This window comes from Pteropus alecto, unplaced genomic scaffold (genome assembly GCF_000325575.1).
Source record: "Pteropus alecto unplaced genomic scaffold, ASM32557v1 scaffold41, whole genome shotgun sequence".
NCBI lineage: Eukaryota > Metazoa > Chordata > Mammalia > Chiroptera > Pteropodidae > Pteropus > Pteropus alecto.
Window position 1 is genome coordinate 2152419 of NW_006430464.1, and position 19727 is coordinate 2172145.

General features: G+C 52.9%; 1 protein-coding gene across 1 annotated transcript in view; it reads right to left on the reverse strand.

Moving 5' to 3' along the window:
* GRIN2D (glutamate ionotropic receptor NMDA type subunit 2D) overlaps positions 1-19727 on the reverse strand; it is a 28915-nt gene that overhangs the window by 4732 nt on the left and 4456 nt on the right. The window contains exons 4-11 of the mRNA XM_025048836.1: positions 15531-16150; positions 12144-12258; positions 11651-11862; positions 11226-11394; positions 10524-10677; positions 8196-8321; positions 7775-8004; positions 6465-6625 (exon numbers count right to left, since the gene is read on the reverse strand). Of these exons, the coding sequence (XP_024904604.1) occupies positions 6465-6625; positions 7775-8004; positions 8196-8321; positions 10524-10677; positions 11226-11394; positions 11651-11862; positions 12144-12258; positions 15531-16150 (1787 nt within the window). The remainder of the gene's footprint in view (positions 1-6464; positions 6626-7774; positions 8005-8195; positions 8322-10523; positions 10678-11225; positions 11395-11650; positions 11863-12143; positions 12259-15530; positions 16151-19727) is intronic.

Genomic DNA, 19727 nt, shown 5'->3' on the forward strand with positions numbered 1-19727 from the left:
GTCCAGATACTACAGTGAAGTTCATAGTCGACAACCCCGCCCATGTCACAGGCCCACCACTTTGAGAGTTTTGGACCCCCCGCTCCCGAATATGAACAGACCCCTGAGGATTACTAGGCATCGGCTAAATCCTCTATAAGAAAGATGGAAACAAAACAAAATGGAAATGAGACTTATACGGAGAGGAGAAAATATAAAAACCCTCATCAACTATCATTAACATCATTAGAGAAACAAGATACTGCAACTCTGAACCATGACTAGGACATTATAAAATAGGATACTATAAAATCCTATTATAAAATTTATTAACTCATATAAAAATTCAGAGGTGAAAAAAAGAGTACGTAGAAATTTCAAATGTAGTAGCAGAAATGAAAAGCTTAATAAAAGAACGGAAGATAATGTTAAGAAAACCTCTCTGGCAGTAGAGTAGGAAGATAAAGACAAGGAAAAATAAGAACAGGAATAAAATAAATGGACAGTCCAGGAAGCCCAATATCAAATTAGTAAGGGTTCTAAAAAGAACGAACAGAAATGGAGGGAAAGGGGAAATCGTAATGAAAAGAAACCAAGACAATTTCCCAGGACAAATGATGCAAGGGCACGAGGAGAAGGTCCAGCAGTGAAAACAGATGTCGACTGTAATTGAAAAATTAAAAATAAATAAATAAATGCGGACTGCCAGGAGAAGAAACAAAATCCGCAGCTAAATGGGCCTTAAAGGAATGCTGGGTATTCGGGAAAGAAAAAAAAGCCTCAGTGAAAAATGGTTGGAACTAACCCTGTGGGTCCCATGGTTACAAGCACCAACCAAACACCCCTAGCGATGGAGTAACTTGCATTCGAAACAGTCGGTGCAGAAATAACCACTTCTCCCCTCTCCTTTTGTTTGTTTGTATTTAAAACAAACGAATAAAATCCAAACGAATTGATAAAAATATACTAATAAGGGACGTATCGCTGAAAAACAGATCACGTACAAGGCTTAGGAATCAGAATGACTTCGATTTCTTGACAGACACTTAGAAGACAATGGAGTGATGTTTTCAGAATTCTGGAGGAAAAGGATCTCTAGCCCAGAATTTTATACCCAGCCAGATGACGCATCGAGAATCCAGATGTTTTTTACAAATGCAATGTCTGTATAATTTGACCTTCCCCCTACGTGCCTTTTGTCAGGAAGCTCGAAAGAACAAGAGAGAGAAACCCAGGAAGAATAAGTATTGGGCTACAACAGGATCCAAACCAGGGGGACAGATGATGGGATCGTGATGGTGGCTGTGTACCAGACCGGAGTGGCCAGCAGGCCACGGGAAAAACTTCTTCAATGAGACGAAATTAATAGAGTACCTGATGTGTCTGGACACATGAAGAAGAGAGTCATAGAGTTAACAGAGAATGTCGGTTTGGATTAGTTAAGCACGAAGAAAACTCAGCCACTAAGAAACTGAAAAAAAAAAACAAAAAAACAAAAAAAGACAATTATTAACTCCAGGAAAAACAAAGACTTGTGTAGGAGACGAAAGTAATCACGGTTTACTACCTGTGGCAGCTGTGGGAGCATTTACACAGACATAACCTATAAACACTGCATATTTATCTAGCCGGAATCACAATGTGGGAGGTTGGAATAATTTAACTAAGAGTATGAGGATGCGTCTTCCATAGTGAGAAGTGAATGGAAAATGCCCAAGTTGAAAAAATCGAGAGGTAGCCATACAAACATGGTATTTAGAGACAGGGACATAGATAATCAAATGACACAATAAATGAAGTGAAAACAGACCCCTCTGGGGTGGGAGAAACGGAGGGTAGGCACATGGGAGACTGCTGGTTTTCATTTTTTTTAAAATGTTGTATTTGACTCTCCAAATAATGTGGATGTATAACTCTGATAAAAAGAGAACTAAAGATTAGTCGGGGGGTGGGGACCTGTAAAAAGGAATACTGGGGAGAAATAGAATTTAGCGGAAGCAGGAAATCATAGCCAGAGGTGACAGAAACACAGAGGTATCGCGTGTCAATCTAGAAGTTTCTGGGGAAGGCACAGGGTGCTTCGAGATTTCTCACAGCCCAAGGGGCAATGTATTACAGAGGTTGACAGGTTGGGCTCAGAATCAGATGGCCAGGGTTCAAATCCCAGCGCTGCCACTCAACAGCCATGGGATTTTGTGGGGCCTTAGTTTCCCCATCTAGAAAATGAAAATAAAAGTATTCGCCTATGATATGTTATGGGTTGAGCTGTGTCCCCCCTACATTCACATCTTGAAGTCCTACCCCAGTGCCTCAGAACGTGACAGGGTCTTTACAGAGGAACTCGAGTTGAAATGAGGTTATTAGGGTGGGCCCTAATCCCATAGGATGGTGTCCATGTGACGAGGGGAAATGTGGACAGAGAGGCACATCGATGGGAGACCGTGTGAAGACACTGAGAGAGACGGCCATCTGCAAGCCAAGGAGACAGGCCTGGAAGAGATTCTCCCTCGCGGCCCTCAGAAGGAACGAGGAGGACTTCGAGTCTCCGAAACTGTGAGACGATACATTTCTGTTACAGTGGCCCTAAGAATAATGAACGTAAGTGAGTGTCGATATATCATAAACACTAGAGTAAATTTAAAAGGTTCGGGAATGATACCAAGCCTTGGCAAGGCTACGGAACGAACGGAACTTTCCCGCACGGCTGATGAGAGCAAATTGGTACGACTATCTTGGAAGATGTCTGGCAGTATCTTTTGAAGCTAAAGCATCCACCTCCCCATGACCCAGCAGTCCTACCCGTGGGAATTTGCCCAAGAGAAACGAACGTATCCTCTGAAGACTTGTACAAGAATGTTCATTGTAGAATATTCATAATGGCCAAACACTGGGAAAAACCCAAATGTCCACCAACAGTTAGAATGGAAGAATTCCCACATATTCATATAATGGTATCCTCAGTGGGATACAGCTACGAACAAGCAACCTGGCAGTAAAATGGGGCAGAACAAGCCAGACACAAAAGCTGCTAAATACACTGTTTGACTCTGGTTATGTCATATTCAAAACCGGGCTAACTCAATTAACAGCGATCCTCTACGGTGAGTGGAGGGGGAGCGGGGAGCCTTCTGGGGAGTTGGCCATTTTCGGTACCTTGATCTGGGCGTGGTCGCGTGAATGTTTTACATGTAATTGATGAGCTCCACAGTTTGTGCTCGTGAAGTAGGGGTGGGTGGGCAGAGCCTGGGAGAGCCGCCCTGCTTTGGAGAAGATAGGGAGAGGATCTGGAAATCCCAGAGGCCTTCCCGGAAGAAGGGGCAGAGAGGGGAGAGATGACTCAGCTGGCTGGCTGGGGTGAAACTCTGGGGGTGAGTCAGGAAGAGAAAAAGTCCCCGGAGGGTGGCGGGGAAGGTGGCCAGAGGTCTTTTGTTTCACGTGCAAAACGTTCACTGTGAAACTTTTTGCGTTTAGATGAATGTGTGCCTGAGCTGCCCTATACGGCGGCTACCTGCCACTGTCGCTATTTCAAATATGGGTCTGACCCGAGGTGTGCAGTGCGTATAATGTGCATTTCGGATTTCAAAGATTCGCGTGGGAAAATAATATGTAAAAGGTTTCAACCATTTTTTTTTTTTTTACTGATTACATGTTATAATAATATTGGGGATATACTGGGTTAAGTAAAATATATGATTGAGTCTAATTTCATCTGTTTCTTTTTTTTTATGTCTTTGCGTGTGGCTACTAGCACATTTAGAATTACACAGTAGTTTGTACTGGATTTTACTGGACGGTGCTGGCAGCCGGCACCTATCACGTTTCAGTCTGCAGTCCGGCACACACAGTGGGGGCTTTCATGGGGATTAAGTGAGGAGTGGATTCCAATTCTGGATAAAAGCCTCTGGAGCTGGGGAGACACACTTGGGCCAGTGAGATGGTCCAGAAAGTTAACTAAATCTGGCAAAGATGACCCTGAAGCCAGGGTGACCGTGTGAAGCCCAGGAATTTGCAGAATTCTTAGGAAGGAAGGTTAGGGCCAATGTTTTCTAGATCCTAAGGATCTAGAGCAGAGGTCCCCAACCCCCGGGCTGTGGACAGGTACCGGTCTGTGGCCTGTTAGGAACTGGGCCGCACAGCAGGAGGTGAGCAGCGGGTGAGCAAAGCTTCGTCTGTATCTGCAGCCGCTCCCCAGCGCCAGCATCACCGCCTCAGATCATCGGGCATTAGATTCTCATGGGAGCACCGGTCCCTGGTGCCACAAAGGTTGGGGACCGCTGCACTGGAGGACACCTGGGGGTTGGGGCAAGCAAAGGAAGGGAGGAAAATGTGGAAGAAGAGGAAGAAATACCGGTAAGAAAAAGAGGAGGAGGAAAAGAAAAAGGAAGAAGAAGATAGAGGAAGAAAAGAGAAAATAATCAAAGAGGTAAAAAGACAATTCTAGGTCTACGCGGTCCAGAATGACGGCCACTAGCCAGATGTGGCTTCTGAGCCCTCGAAATGTGGCAGGTTGGAATGGAGATGTACACTGAGTAGAGCACGCACTCAAAGCTCAAAACAGAAAGAAAGGGGAAATACGTCATTACTTTTTATATTACATATCGAAATGGTCATATATTAGAGATGTTGGAGCGAATGAAACAGATCATTAAAATTAGTATCACCTGTTTCATTAAAATGGATCCTGTAAAATTCTAAATTAAGTCTGTGGTTCCCCAGCCCCACTCTAGAAAAAAACGCCTGAGGAAATGCATTGAACCATTAGCAGTGAGTGGGTAAGGGGGGGGGATCTATTTTCACCTCATTATTTTTAACGAGCAAACGTTAAGCAAATATGACCTTCGAAGAGGGGAAAGGGATTTGTGAAGGGGAAACTTAGCTCGAGAGGGTTGGAAACCCAAGGGGAAGGGTGCCAGGCACAGAGGAAGGTGGGGTACTCCAGCCGGGGGAGCCCTGGGAAGGGGCCGAGGGGTCCGCCAGGCTTCCCAGCAGAAACAAAGGCAGGAGGCCGGTGGTGGAAGGGTGTTCTGGAACCCAAGTGAGGCTTTTCTTGACCACAGGCTCCCTAGCATCATTTAAAAAAAAAAATTTCATTGCATTTTGTTATGCATTTATTAAAGAAAATCATTTATAGTTTATTAAAAAAAAATGTCCTAATATACACGAAAATTCCCTAGCATCTTCGAGAACCTGCGCAGAGTAGGGAAGTGACGGCCAGAACCACTTGGCCAGGTCCCGCTCCTCAAGACAGAGGGGTAAAAAGGATCGGGTTAGGGGCGCTACTTGATGAGTAAGCAGAGGGTGGGCCTCAGGGAAGGCACATGACAGCCTTGGCACTGGTCCCACAAGATCGTCCCTCCTGCATCCATTCTCCCTACGGGGGCAGCTGGAGGGGGCTTTTACAAACGAATCAAATCATGCCCCGCCCCTACGCCAAGCCCCGCCTCCCCACGGCTTCCCATAAAACCCAGCCCTGCCGTCTGCCTCAGGGGTCACAGCCCTGTCTTCCTCTCATCTGCGCTTTGCCTCATCATTGGCTTTCCCGCTGGTCCTCTAATGTCCCAAGACCACTCTGCACACCCCGCTCCCTCTGTGGGCGAGGCTCTGCCACCTGGCTAGCTCCCTCAGCCCCTCGGCGCTCTGCTCAAGTCACCTCCTCCCAGAAGCCCTCCCTGAACGCCCCTAGCTCAGCCATGCTCTAGCTCACTATCACTTTCTAACATGACCTTGCTAATTTTTCTGCTCGCATACTTATAGTTCATTTCCCACCTCTGGACTCTAAGCATCCTGAGGGCAGGAATTGCGGTCTAATGGTCTATGGCCAGGTATAGAATAGATGCCAAGAAAGTAAATGAATGCTGAGTGACTAAAGGAGGGATGTGGAGCGAGGTACTGTGCCTAGCTTTGAGCTTAACTTTATCCCCACGGTTTGGGAAACGTGTTAAAAACAAAACAAAACAAAACAAAATTCAAGTATCGCAACCAGTGAGTTCAGCTCTAATGATGATGATGATAATAATAATAATAACAACAGCAGCAAACACCTACAGTATGCCAGGCACTGCTCTAAGTGTCGTGCATGGAGTAACTAATGAAAACTATAATGATATATTAATTATATTAATAATAATTATAATAATCCTTATAACAACCTTATGAGGTGGGTCCTCTTGTTATCCCCATTTTACAGAAGGAAAAACTGAGGCTCAGAAGGTCGAGTGACTTGCCCAAGGTCACACAGCCCAGAAGGGACAAAGCCAGGATTTGCACCCTGGCAGTCTGGCCCCAGAATCCAGAACTCCTGGATCCCTGAAAACATCACGAGGACCCTCCGCCTGGAAGCGGGGCGCTCACTCCCACCCTCGGCGACCTCTGTCCTCCAAGCCGGCTCACCCCGGGCTGACCTCGAAGGCTGATAAACGACCCCTGACCCCTCGCCAACCCCGAGTGTGCTCAGGGCCCCGGCGGCGCCCCGCGTCTGCGCTGACCCTGCCTTGAGCTGAGTGAGCGCTTCCTCTACGCGCGGCTGGTTGTAGCGCACCATGTAGCTGTGCATGTCGGGGTAGTTGCTGCGGATGTTCTTCTCCGTGGACCCGTTGGGCACCGTCCCAAACTTCAGGGGCGGGTACTGCTCCTGGGGCCTCTGGAACTGGGGCAGAATGGGGAGTTACCAGGGCGCCCTCTTGGGGGCATCTAGGCGGAGGATGTCCTCGACCAGATAGATGCTCCATCTTGGGGGACACTCCCCAACCGGCAGACACCCCGGGGCGGAAGCGTTTCTCGAACTTGCTCATCATGACCCGCAATAGGAAACACCACTCCCCATCCACGGGTAGCTAGCTGTATGTTGCAGATACGGATACCCACATAATCAGGAGTAATGTTGAAATATGTAACGCCCAGTGTGGCCTGACCGTGGTCCAATCAGAAAAGACACCGGCTACAGAGCTCAAGAAAGGTCCCAGAGGCCCTTGATGTGCCAGGCATTAACCCTTAACCTGCTGGATCACGGGAGGAATTGGTGCAGGGGGCTGGTATAGGGGACAGGGCTGGGGGCAGTTATTTACCAATCTGTTCAAAATCATTCACTGTGTTAACAGACATAGCCAGACACGTGTCTTGCTGGTTCAGTCTCAGCTGTATATATGGCTAAGACAAATGTTTCATGAAACCAAACTCATCCGTATCATGTAAGAGGCAGTCAAACATACTTTCCATTCCATTCCATTCCATTTAAAAAATTGCTTGTGGTCACCCACTGAATTGATTTCTCAGTGAACCACTTGAGTCTCAAAGCCTGCTCCGCTGACCACCAGTCCCTGAACAAACTGTGACCTGCGGCGAGGCAAGGACAGACGCGGGAGGTGTCAGCATTTAGAGCGATCTGACGAAATAATTTTATGTCTGTTGGACCTCAGACGTTAAAACTTGGCTTTGACTCTTGCATGTCTTGATTTTAAATTCTACTTTTCCGGTAACTCATTTCTGCTGTAGTTTACAAAAGTATTGGCCGCCGTTGGATTAGAAATTTCACAAATTAGTCCTTCGTCGCAGTTTAAGACCGACAGTGATCTAGAGGGCCCTATTTGGCGCTACTGTACCTATAACATTTGAGGATACTCCCCGTGCCTGGGAACATTGAAATCGTTCACTGTGAACTCCGGAACATTCCATTCTACCATTTTGGAACTCTTTCTGGGATGAGACCCCCTCTCCCCCAAGATCCTTCTGCCCTCCCACGTGCCAAGCCCCAAGACCTCCAACCCCAGCCGACTCCCTCGTCCCCAAACGCACACACCTTTCGGTCACTGAGCCCGGACACGGTGTCCACGTACTCCTCCTGGATCATGAAGGCGGCCAGGTTGGCTGTGTAGCTGGCGAGGAAGATGACGGCGAAGAAGGCCCACACCAGCACCATGATTTTGCTGGTGGTCCCCCGGGGGTTCTCCACGGGCACTGAGTTATTGAACACCAGGGCCCAGAGCAGCCAGATGGATTTCCCAATGGTGAAGGTTGAGCCGCCAGGGCCTGCAGGGGGCCAGGAGGGGGGACATGGACCCCAAATCCCTTCTGCTCAATGAGGGAGTGGAAAGAACTACAATTCCCAGTGGGCCCCCCGAGGCCTCTGCCACCAGGCTCTACCCCGGGGCCTGCTGGGAAATGTAATTCTATCCGGTCCCGGGCGCTGCGAGGTAGGGTGATGGAGGAAGGGGACTCACGCTTTCCCGTGGCCAGGCTGCGGTTGTAGCCAACGGGACTGAGGTACTCGAAGATGAAAACGGTGACGGCGACCACGGTGAGACACATGACGAACATCATCACCCACACGGCGGGGCTGTAGGGCTCTGGGGAAAGGGCGCGTGTGGTCATGGCTCGGCCAAGCAAAGGATCGGGGGACCACAGGTAGGTGGACAAGGTGCAGCCCAGAGCTGGCCCTACCCGACTCGGCCCCCTCCCCTGGTTTCTCATCTTGGGGACAGCCTCGTTGTCCACCGGCTTCCTGGGAGCCAGACTCTCTCGAAGACAGCCCCCTCAACCATTTCTGTGGTTTCGATCACCTAAATATGTCCCCGGAGCTCCAGACCCCCTTCTCCACCTCCCCCCGGCCATCCCGCAGGCCATTTGTGTCCCACACTGAGCCCAGCACCAACTCCCTGGTTCCCCATTCCCAGAGCCCCAGCAGCCATCCAGTCACAGCCCGCTACCCGCATTTGCTGTCCTCATTTCCTCCCTTTCCCTCACCAGCCCTCACCTGTCAGTCCCCAGCCTCATCCTCCTGGATCTGTCCCCAGCTCAGGCCCCGTCCTCTCCTGGACCATCTCCCAGCAGCTACCCCTCCAGCCCATTCCCCCTCCCTATGGCCCCAGAGGCTCTTTCTGCACTCAGAGATGACTCTGCCTCTCCCCAACTCGCAGCTCTCAATGGAGCACCTGCGCCCCCCAGGACAAAGTCCCCACCCCCCAGCCTTGCTCCACCCTCCTCTCTGGCCCAATCACTCTTTCAAGAACCCTTTGCTTTTACCTCCCGGAACTCAGCTCCCTGAACGAGCCACGCCCTCTCTGCCCCGGCTCCACAGCAACCCTGTCAGAGGGGCCACCCTAACCTGTCCATCAGAGGAACTCAAGTTCATGTGTCCCCTCCTAACACTGCCTCTGGGAGTTCAGTGACAATAAGCTCAAGTCACCATTTCCTTGAGATTAGCACTGGCTTGTTTGACCTCCCCAGACCAAGTGCAAACGGCCAGGACTGGCTCTGTCACAGCAGGTGGCCCTGTCACAGCAGGGTGACCACCCTGGGCTGTCACTGCTGCATCTGGGGACACGCCTGTCGCCTCGGCTGGCAACGTGGTGGGGCAGACAGATGACCTTGTCACTCCCCTGCTGAAGGCAGGGGCCCCGCGTGGTGCATCTCAGGGGCTCTGCAGAGACCTTGATGCAAAAGAGGAGGCCGCAAAAGACGCGCTTGGGGAAACACACCGAAAACAAAACGCGAAGGCGGGGCGGCCCTTCTCCCAGCCCCTCCCCCTCCCGGGAGCCTTGCTCGGACTTCAGAGAGCAAGAGGGAACTGACCAGGGCTACACTTAGGACTTCTCCGAGCTCAGTAAATGACATCTCTACCCTGTTCCAATCCACCTCGAAGCTGCCGACCAATCCGGGCGTCCGCGCCCTAACCTCTGGCCTGTCCCCTAATCTTACCCGAACCGCCATCTTCCTGCCACCGCCTGCGGTTAAAACGCTGGCTGTTTCGGCAAGCGTAAAGCCCAAACCCGCCCTGTCCCCTCTCAGCCCTCACTTCCCAGCCGCTCACTCATGCCCCTCCTCCGACCTCGCGGGCTCCTTCACAAGTACTCCACCTTGGTGCCTTCGTCCTTGCTGTTCCCTCTGCCTAGGATGCTCTTCCAGCCAGGTCTACACAGGACTGGGTCGCCGCCTCGAAGGACCTGCCTGCCCACCCACAGCAGCATCAATCTGATTCCTTCTCTTCTCTTCCCCAGCCTGATTTCTCTGTCACCATCTTAAGTGCTCCTGTCCCTGTATCCCTTTAAGAGTCTATCTTCTGTCTCGCCCATGAAGCCAAGTGCTCTGAGAGGGCAGGGGCACGTGCGCAGCTCGGGGCCTGGCGCACAGTAGGTGCTCCATAAGCAGTCTGATGGGTGAATCGAGCACTTACCGTGTGCTAGTGCCATGCTAATCTCTTTTCCTCACCTCATACCTACTTACAGGGTTAATGGGTTTTGTGGGGCCCGAAGCTTACACAATTTGGAGGGTTCTCTTTAAGAAAAAAAAAAAAAAGAATACAACATTATGAATACAAAACGAGGTACAGGGCCTTGAGGAGGCTGTGCAAGGCTCCCGAAGCTCCTTAGCTTCACGGTCAAAATGCTTCCGGTAAGCGAAATTGCTTCTTCCATGTCACAGATTAGGAAACTGAGGCTCAGCAGTGAGGCCACTTTACCGGAGTCACAGCACTGGTACGAGCAGTACCGGATGGGACTGGGGCACACGGCTGCCCCAGCTGACCGTCCCAGGGCCCCAAGCTCACTCACCAAGGAAGGCCGAAGGGGACACGGTGCCGTTGCTGCGCGCCACCATGACGCTGATGCCCGTCTCCACGAAGGGGACAGAGAAGTCCACGATCTCGGACCGCTCCTCGTTGATGGTGAGCGAGCCGATGGCCATGTCCGCGCGCTGGTAGAACACCTGGTGAGGGAACCGGGCTGGCTCAGGCAGGTGGAGGCGGCAAGATCACCCCGGGAGGAGACCAGTGACAGGGTGAGAGAGAGGCTCACGAGGATGGCCGGGGAGGGCGGGTGAGGGGGACGCACATTGGGGCAGGAAAGATAGAGGTGAGAGTCTGCAGACAGGAGTGAGAACAGGTGGCCCTGGCCGCATCCTGCTCCTGCAGCAAGCCCTCGGAAAGATTTTGAGCTCCATCCTCCCGGCCCCGCCCGACCCTGGCCGCATCCTGCTCCTGTAGCAAGCCCCCACGAAAGATTTTGAGCTCCATCCTCCCGGCCCCGCCCCCGTCGAGGAGGTCCGCCCCTAGCCCCGCCCCCTCTTATCCCCGCCCCAACAGGGTGGGTCCTTCTTGGCCACGCCTCCACCAAGGTGGGGCCTGCCTGTGGCCACGCCCCTTCTAATCTGGGCAGTCCTTTCTTTCAGCACGCCCCTCCAGCCGGAGTTCTCCCACTCGTGGCCCAGCCCCCCACGTCCTGGCAGCACCCCCACCCTGTCCCCGCGAGCCTCACCTCCCCGATCATGCCATTCCAGACGCCGTCGATCTTTTTCCCGTGCTTGCCGTTGGTGACCAGGTAGAGGTCATAGCTGAAGCCGATGGTCTGAGCCAGCCGCTTCAGGATGTCGATGCAGAAGCCCTTGCAGCACCGCTTTTCTGGGCGCGGGGCGTCCGGTGGAGGGCTGCGGGGAGCGGGCAGGCTTGGGGACGTTAGGGGCCCTCCCCACCTCATGGAGGGAGGGACAAGCAGTGGCTAAAAACTAAGGTTAGTGCTTCCTGGGGAAACTGAGGCTCAAAGGAATTACGTGACTCATCCAAGGTCACTAAACTGGAGGGCTTTGTGGGTCCTGGGTCCCAAGGCGGGAAGGGCTGGGGCCAAGAATACTGAGCTTCAAGGCAGGATTTTGAAACCGGAATTCCTGGATCCCGGGCTGTCACCTGTGGGTACGGTTGAGCTGGCTCCGGCAGGGGACAGAGTCTCTGATGCAGGTGCCGCTGATGGGGTCAGCGGGCTCCACGATGACGAAGGGCCTCTCCTCCAGCGTGGCCACCGTGAGGTGCTGCGTGTCATCCACTGGCTGCAGGAAGCGGCCATAGCGGGACCACAGCGGGTACTTGAGGCGGAGCGTCTGCTGCTCCCAGCTGCCCACCTTGGCCGAGAAAAGGAGATTCACGCTTCCTGGAGGGGCTTCCAGGTGGTCCTGGCCTTCATGGTCCTCCTTCCTCGGAGTCCGGGCTCCCAGCTCCAGGAGTCTGCGCCCCATCTCCCTCCTCCCCCCAGATGTGGGCTCCCAGTTCTTTCCCACAGGACCTAGAAGTCTGGCTCCCAGCCCCTTCCTCCCTCAGAGGCCAGAGGCCAGCCCCCTCCCCCACCTGCCAGGACCCAGGCATGTGGGCCACCTCTATGCCCGAGGTCGGGGCTGGGACTCACCACCTCCCAAGTCCTGTCTCTGGTGAGGGAAATGACCACCAGCGAGGGGTTCACCAGGAAGCCATCCTCATTGAAGGAGTAATCCCGGTTGTCCCACGTAATGTTCATGAAGTACCTGCCAGGAGGAAGGGAGGGGACATATGGGGACCTGGATAAGACCTTGGCAGCCAAAAGCAGAGAAGGTCCCCTTCCTACTGACCAGCCCAGGCCCCAGCCGGAATCTCTCCTCGAAGACCTTGGAAACCCAAATACACCTCTTGTCTGCAAGGCGTTCTCCCCTCGCTGCCCAGCACCGCCACACGAGGTCCCAGAACCTCAGCCTGGGGCTGAGGCACTGGTTCTGGCCCCATCTGCCCCTGCGGCCCCGTCTCTGATCCCTTCCCACCCTCAAACCCTTTCCACTCCAAACCTATTTCGTGCCATACCAACAGTAGATGCAATGTGTCCCCAAATGTATCAAGCGGTCTCCTACTTCTAGGCCTATGTAAATGCTGTTTCCTCTGCCCGGAAAACATTTATTCTGTCCCTTCTCATCCTGACAAGTTCTTATGTCTTTAAGACTCAGCTCAAATGTCCCTTCCCCTAGGAAGAAGCCCCCGAGGGCTTCTGGAGCCCCAGATATCTTGACTATGCAATGGCACCCTGTACTCCGAAGACCTGTCACATCACCCCAGTCCCTGGGCCAGATCCCCAGCTGCCCCCTCACTCCCCCTGCCCAGGCCCTCCCTCCCCAAGCACCATCCTTCCTGCCCCTGGGATCTCCTCTCTGTCCCCGTAGCCCTCCTGGATGCCTGCCCCAGCCTCCTGCCTGGCCTCCAGCCTCCAATCTGTCTCCTTTGGTCTGTTTCCCACTCCACCCCCAGAGAGGTCTTTCTATGCCCCAAACTGACTCCACCTCCCCGCCTGCTCATAACCCAACCATGGCTCCCCAGTTTCCAGAACAACGCTCAAGCCTCTCAACCTGGTGTTCAAGGGCCTTGTGGCTTGGCCTCGTCTACTTCCCCAGCCTCACCACCCTCAACCTCTAATTCTCCTGCCTTCGTCCACCCCGAGCTACTGTGTCCCACCATCCTGCTCTCCGGGGGCCTTTGCACAATGCTGTTCTCCTGTCTGGAATACTCTATCTTTCCAGTGAACTCCCAATGGCCCTTAGAATCGAATCTGAACCCCTTAACATGGTCTACACACCCTACATGAGCTGGGTCCCCCAAGCGTTTCTCCATTTCCAAGTCATGCCCCCTCCCCTTGTCCATTAAGCTCCGGACACACTGACTTTCTTTCAGGCTCCCAAGCAGGGAATTCCAGCCCGAAGGCCTTTGCACCTGCTGTTCCCACACCCTTCTCTTCACTCAGACCTTCTAATAGTTGGCTCCTTCGCTTTATCTTTTTACCTCCAAATTTCACCTGCTCAGAGACCTTTCCTGACGACCTCACCTAACCTAGCACCCTAGGTATTTCTTATCACATTCCACATATTTTATTTTCCTCACAGAAGCTACTACGTGATATTTTCTTCTTCGCTTTCTTGTTTGTCCCCTATGAGATTGTAAACTCTGTGAGAGCAGCGACCCTGTTCAACACTATATACCTCTGTGCCGAAGGCGCTGCTTGGCACATAGCAGACTCTCGATAGAGGGCTTTTCAATGAATAAATGAACAATTCATCCTTGAGGTCTCAGCTTAAAAGCTCCTCCCCCCTGGGAACCTCCCTGACTCCATAGGCTGACCCGTGACTCATGTAGCCTAGTTTGGAAGGCCGATTGGGGCCAATGAAATTCCGCACTTGGGAGGATGTTGGCTGTGACATTTCGCGGGATAGGTGGTGGGCAGAATAAAAATTATGAATGTTAGGAGGAGCAGAATCCCGGGTAAGTGATAGCAATGGAGGAACTGGACAGCCTCTGGGAGTGGCAAGCTGGGGCGGGGAGAGTCTTGGCCTCAATTCCTGACATCTGGATTTCTGTGAGTGTTTATCTCTCCAATAAACCCCCTCGTCCCGGAGGAAACTTGAATGAGACTCTGCTTCCTGCAACCAAAAATGTCCTGGTGCTCCCATAACGCCCATTTAACTTCCATTATTGCAAGCATCACGCTGTGTTGTCATTATCCCATCCATGTCTGCCGCCCCTACAGGACCCTGTGTTCTTTGAAGAGAGGTCCATGGTCTCTTTCATCTGTGTTCCCAGCGCCCAGCATGAGCCCTGATTCTTAGCGGGCTCTCGGTAAGTATTTATGAACGAGGCATGTTTTTCTCACCCTCTCGTCCCTAGATCCTGATTCTCAATTCACCAATTCTCAATTCTCCTCCCCTAGGTTTTCTTCCCCACTCATCGCCTCTTCCCAAGCTCATCTCAGGATACAGGCGTCTCCTTCCATCGTTCTGTCACCCAACTCATCAATTTCCCCACTTACAAAGCTTCCTACAGTGGACATGCCGTTTTCTGCCAAACCCTGTTTTCCTCTTCAAAAATAATAGCGTGTAGGCTGGGCACGCAGCTGACCTGCTAGAGTCGACGCATCCTAATTTTTCTCGCAGCTGGCGCAGGCCGCGTGCAGGGGCGACATTCAAAACGTCTGACTAGCAGTGCCGCACAGGTACTGACCAATCAGAATCCACCGTCTAACCAATCTGCGTGGGTGTGGCCGTAAACAACCAATAAGCCAGCCCTGGCCACGTGACTACGTTCTCGCCAATGGGATGTCAGACTCGCCCCTTCTGCCTCGCTTGCGCAAAAAGACATCGCTTGCTCTCCAGTTCCTCCCTTTCCCGCATCCCATGAGCTGGAATTCAGGCTTGTGCACGACCCAGCTTTGTGCGGAAAGGACATGGCAGAGCAAAGAAGGTGGCCCGGGTCCCTGAATAGTCACGTGGAGCAACGGGGTCTCCTGATAACCTGGACCACGCATCTCCAGACTGTTAAGTGGGAGCGGAACAAACTTCTTCCTCGTTTGAGCCATTAGATCGTTGGGTCTTTTGTTACTGAAGTTCAGCTCATACTCTAACTGGCGTATCTCACTGAATCTAAGCTGCTATCCATTAGAAGATGTATCACTATTTTTATGTACCATAAAGGGAAAAGCATTGCCAATTAAACCATGAAAAGCCACCAGTTGTAAGACACGCCTTGATTTCAAAGCCATTAAACTGTGGGGGAAAAAAAAAGTGCATCTTAAAGTCATGAAATATAGTAACACACTCACTGTGTCTTGGACGCTTTTTCCAAATTATCTGATGTAACCCCAGAGAGGAGAGCCAGTTACACCCATTTTACAGGAAAGGGAACCCAAGCTGAGAGGGAGCGTGACCCATCTGAGGCCACTCAGGCAGTGAGTACCCCAGGCTCTGGAGTCTTGCCACAGCCCTCCCCCCGCCCCAGCCCCTCTCACCTGTGGAGACTCTCCCCTCGATGGGTGCGGTTCTGGGCACGACAGTCATGGCCAAGCTCAGGCAGGAAGCCGTAGTCACGCAGCAGGGCCTGGGCACCTCGAGCCACCACAGCCACACCAGCTGCCACACGCCGGCCCAGGTCATCCCGCCAGCCAGCCGAGCGCACTGCAAACAGCCCAGCTGGCAGTGGGGCGCCTCCTGGCAGAAGAAGGGGCTCCCCAGGGGCGCCTGAGCCGCCGCCTCCAGCCAGCTGGGGCCCCACCATGAACCAGACGTAGCCGGGCCCAGTGAGGCCGGCCTCTTGGGCTGCCCGGAACACCGGCTCGGCCTCCTCGCGGGCACAGAAGAGCAGGCGGATCTGCGCGCTGACGCTGCGGAGCTGGGCGCTCAGCACGGCCTCGCCCGCCCCAGGGTCTAGTGTCAGCGCCCCGCGGTGCTCCCAGCCCACCAGACTGCCATCGGTCAGCACCTCGATGTAGGACAGGAAGGCCCGGTGGCCAGGGGCACGTGTGGTCACAGCTACAAAAGATGTCCAGTCGTACTCCTCCAGCACCTCGAAGATGACCTGAAGCTGCTGCTCTGTGGACGAGCCTAGCTGTAGGAAGGTGGAGCCCTTCTCCTGTGGGCAAGGAGGAGGAGGTCAGGCCGCCTGATGTGGAGATCACAGCTCCCAGGAGTCAGTAAGGGACCCTCGGCGACCCATGAGGGGATCACAGCTCCCAGTGGTCAAGAGGGGAACCTCATCTCCCAGAAGCTGATAAAGGGACCACAGCTCCCAGCCACCACTGCTGGCTGGCTCACAGCTCTCCATAGGGCGGGCTGACTAGCTGTTCACCAAACCCATCTCCTTTTCCTGCTGGGGCAGAGAACTAGACCTGGGTTTCGTTTAGTCACGTGACTGAGTTCTAGGCTCATCCGTAAAAACTCTCCCCTAGGCACCTTACTTTCTTCCCTGTCTGAGGGCAGCTGTTGAGGACCCAGAAGAGAACTCTGAAGTCCTCGGCGATTACAGAGCCATGAGAGGGAGAGACTGAGTCCCTAAGTCACCACTTGGAGGCGTGCCACCTCAAATCAGGAACATCCGTTTGGATTTTGTATGAGTGGGAAACGATTTTCTATTGGGGTGAGCTGCTGAGAATGGGGGTTTATCTGTTAAAGCAGTAGCATTACCGTAATGGATACATCCAGCACCCATTGAGGAAACTATAGTTCCCAGTACCTACTGAGAGGGACTACATTTCCCAGCATGCAAGGAGGGTCCTGAAAGTATTGTCTCTCCCAACTGGAAGAAGCTTTGCTGAATGGACTTGCCCTTCTCTGGTGTTCCTTCTACTTTCCTGTCCCCTCCTTCTCTGCTTCCTCGGCTCGACTCTCTTCCTCGGTCAGAATTTTAAACGAAGGAGTGCCCTAGCCGTCTCTTCCCTTTTCTTCTCTGTCCTCTCTCCCCAGTGACCTCACCCAGATCCATGGGTTTAAAAACTGTCTCCTGCGCTATCCAATATGGTACCAACTAGCCACCTATGGCTATTCAAATTTTAATTAACCAAAATTAAATAGAATTTAGTTCCCATTGCACTAACCACATATCAAGTGCCCAACGTCCACATATGGCTAGTGGCTATCGTGTCGAACAATCTTCATCGTGGAAGGTTCTGTGGATAGTGCTGGAGCAGTTGATGGCTCCTGCCCTCGGCTATCACCTCTCTCGCGAGCTCTGGACAAACCCTTCGACTCAACAGCTCCCCTCGGACTTCCAAGGGGCATCTCAAAATCAGTATGTCAAAAACAGAATTCTCGATCTTTCCCTCGCCTCAGACCCGTTCCCCGTCTCCTTTCCCTTATTTCCCCAGGTGCTCAGGTCTGACAGCTAAATCGCCCTTTCCCTCACGCCCACATGCAGGCCATTTCTAAGTCTTCTTGGCTCTCTGTTCAAAACATGACCCCAGTTGTCCACTCCTTGCTGCTACCCCTGTCACAACCCCCCACTGTCCCCACTTTCTTGCCTAGACAAACCCATCTCTGCTTCCATTCTTGGATCTTCCAGTCCATTCTCCAGACAGCAGCCAGAGTGATCTTTTCAAAACATTAATTGGCTCGTATCCCTTTTTGGTTGAAAACCTTCCAATGGTTCTATCTTAGAGTCAAAGCCAAATCGTCACTGTGGCCCACAAGGCCCTACAGAAACTGGCCCCTGTTGCCTCTCTGACCACATCCCCTGACACTGCCACCTCTTTGCTCTTTCTCAAACACATCAAGTTCCTCCTGGCTTCAGGGTCTTTCCAATGTGGTAGCCACTGGCCACCTATGGCTATTCAAATGAGCTGTTACCTCTCCCAGAGACACTTTCTCCCTGCTCCCCCATGCTGGACCCGCCCTTCCAAATTCCTCAGGTCCAGCTCAACTGTCACCACCTCACGGAGGCCTCCCCTGACCGCCACCTACTGAGGCTCCATGTTGGTCGTTACGACAGACGTCACTTTTCTCCAGGACAGATTTCATTATGTTATTTGTTTTGTCTGTCTCCCCATTAAAATGCAAGCTCTAAGAGCAAGGACCTTGCATATAAATAGATATTTCCTCTTACAACTGTATTCTCCAGAACCTAAAACACTCCTGGCACAGAATCAGCCCTCAATAACTCTTCCAGTAACACGATGTAAAGAGCAAGCAGACTTACTCCCTAGGCATGTGCCTGTGGTTATATGTGCAGGGGGACAGGGCAATTGTCCTGAGGGCATGCAATGAAAACGCTGAGAGGAACTCCCCCTTGGCAGGTAGAGGTGCGCTGAGGGGGACAACGTTCTCAGCATTCAATGGGGGCACAGATGGAGCTGTGAGGGCCACTCTCTCATCAGAAGACTTTGAAGGGACTACATATCCCAGAAGAGAACTGGCGTACAGAGTGGGGCACAGTGCCCAGCGGACAATAAACAGAGGTGCCCACACTTCTCGGCAGCAACGGAGGCACGAGGGACCACATCTCTTGGTGTGCCGTGGAGGTGGCAGCCCAGAAATGAAAGGTTCACCTCAAAAGTGATCTGCCTACAAATCCCTGGACAACCCCATGCAAGTTGAGCAGAGGCCTTTCCCAGAATGCTCTGGACAGGAGAGAACTACGAGTCCCAGCATGCAATAGCGATTTAGTTACATAGCCACCGGCCCTCACAGGATGGAGAGATTTAGGCCCCACCCACTGAGGTGACCCTATCCTTCAGCGCGTCCTACCTTTGTCACACTGGCTCCAACCTCGAGTAGGCCCCGCCCCTTCCCTGCACCGCCTCTTAGCTGACCCCTTTTACTTCTCAGCCTACACCATAGCCTTGTTCCAATTCTGTCCATTGTTACGAGAAGTCCATTCCAGTAGGCCACTCCTGTGCCCTCCCGAGGCAGGCCTCTCTCCTCCAGCCTCTGCCCCCACCTCCCCTGCAGTCTCCTGGTTTTGACCTCTCATTGGCTGGGCCTTCACCCTTCCAGGCCTACCTTCTGGATTCTCGCTTTCCACACCTTACAGCTGGGTAGGGTCCTGTCCAAATCTCACTCTCAGACCGGCTTCCTCTCTAGACCCCGCCCCTTTAGTACAGAGCTCAGGCTCTGCCTCCTCCTTGGCCTCGCCCCTCACCGGTAGCCACGCCCCTCCCCGGCAGGCCACGCCCTAAAACCCTCCTGCTTGCTGGTCGGTTCTACCCTCTCGCAGCCCACCTGTCACTAATGACTCCTCCCCTTCCCAAACTCCTTTCACCCATGGATCTGCCCTCTGCGTAGTTCTCTAGACCCCACGCTTAGCTGTCGGAGCCTCCCTGTCCCTCAGTCCCTGATACCCCTCTTTCCTAGTCCCTGTCCCCGCCCGCCTGGCTCCCTCATCCTCATTAGGCTCCACTCCTTTCTGAACCCCATTCCTTTCCAACTGACTTCTCCCCATCTGATCCCAGATCCCACCCCTCCCTGAGATCTTGCCATCTTAGGCCGATCCCTTTGCGTTCCCGATCCCGCCCCCGGCTGGCCGGTACCGCCTCTTCCTCAGATCTCAACTCCCCGACTCACCTCTTGAGCAGACCCTTAACCCGCCCCATACCGCGAACATCCATGACTGGCTTCTTCCAGACCCTACTTCGAGGCGAGTCCTCAGGCAGGTCCCCCTCATTCTACAGACCACGCCCCTCGAAGTCAGCCCCGCCCCTCACTTGGACCTGGTCCCG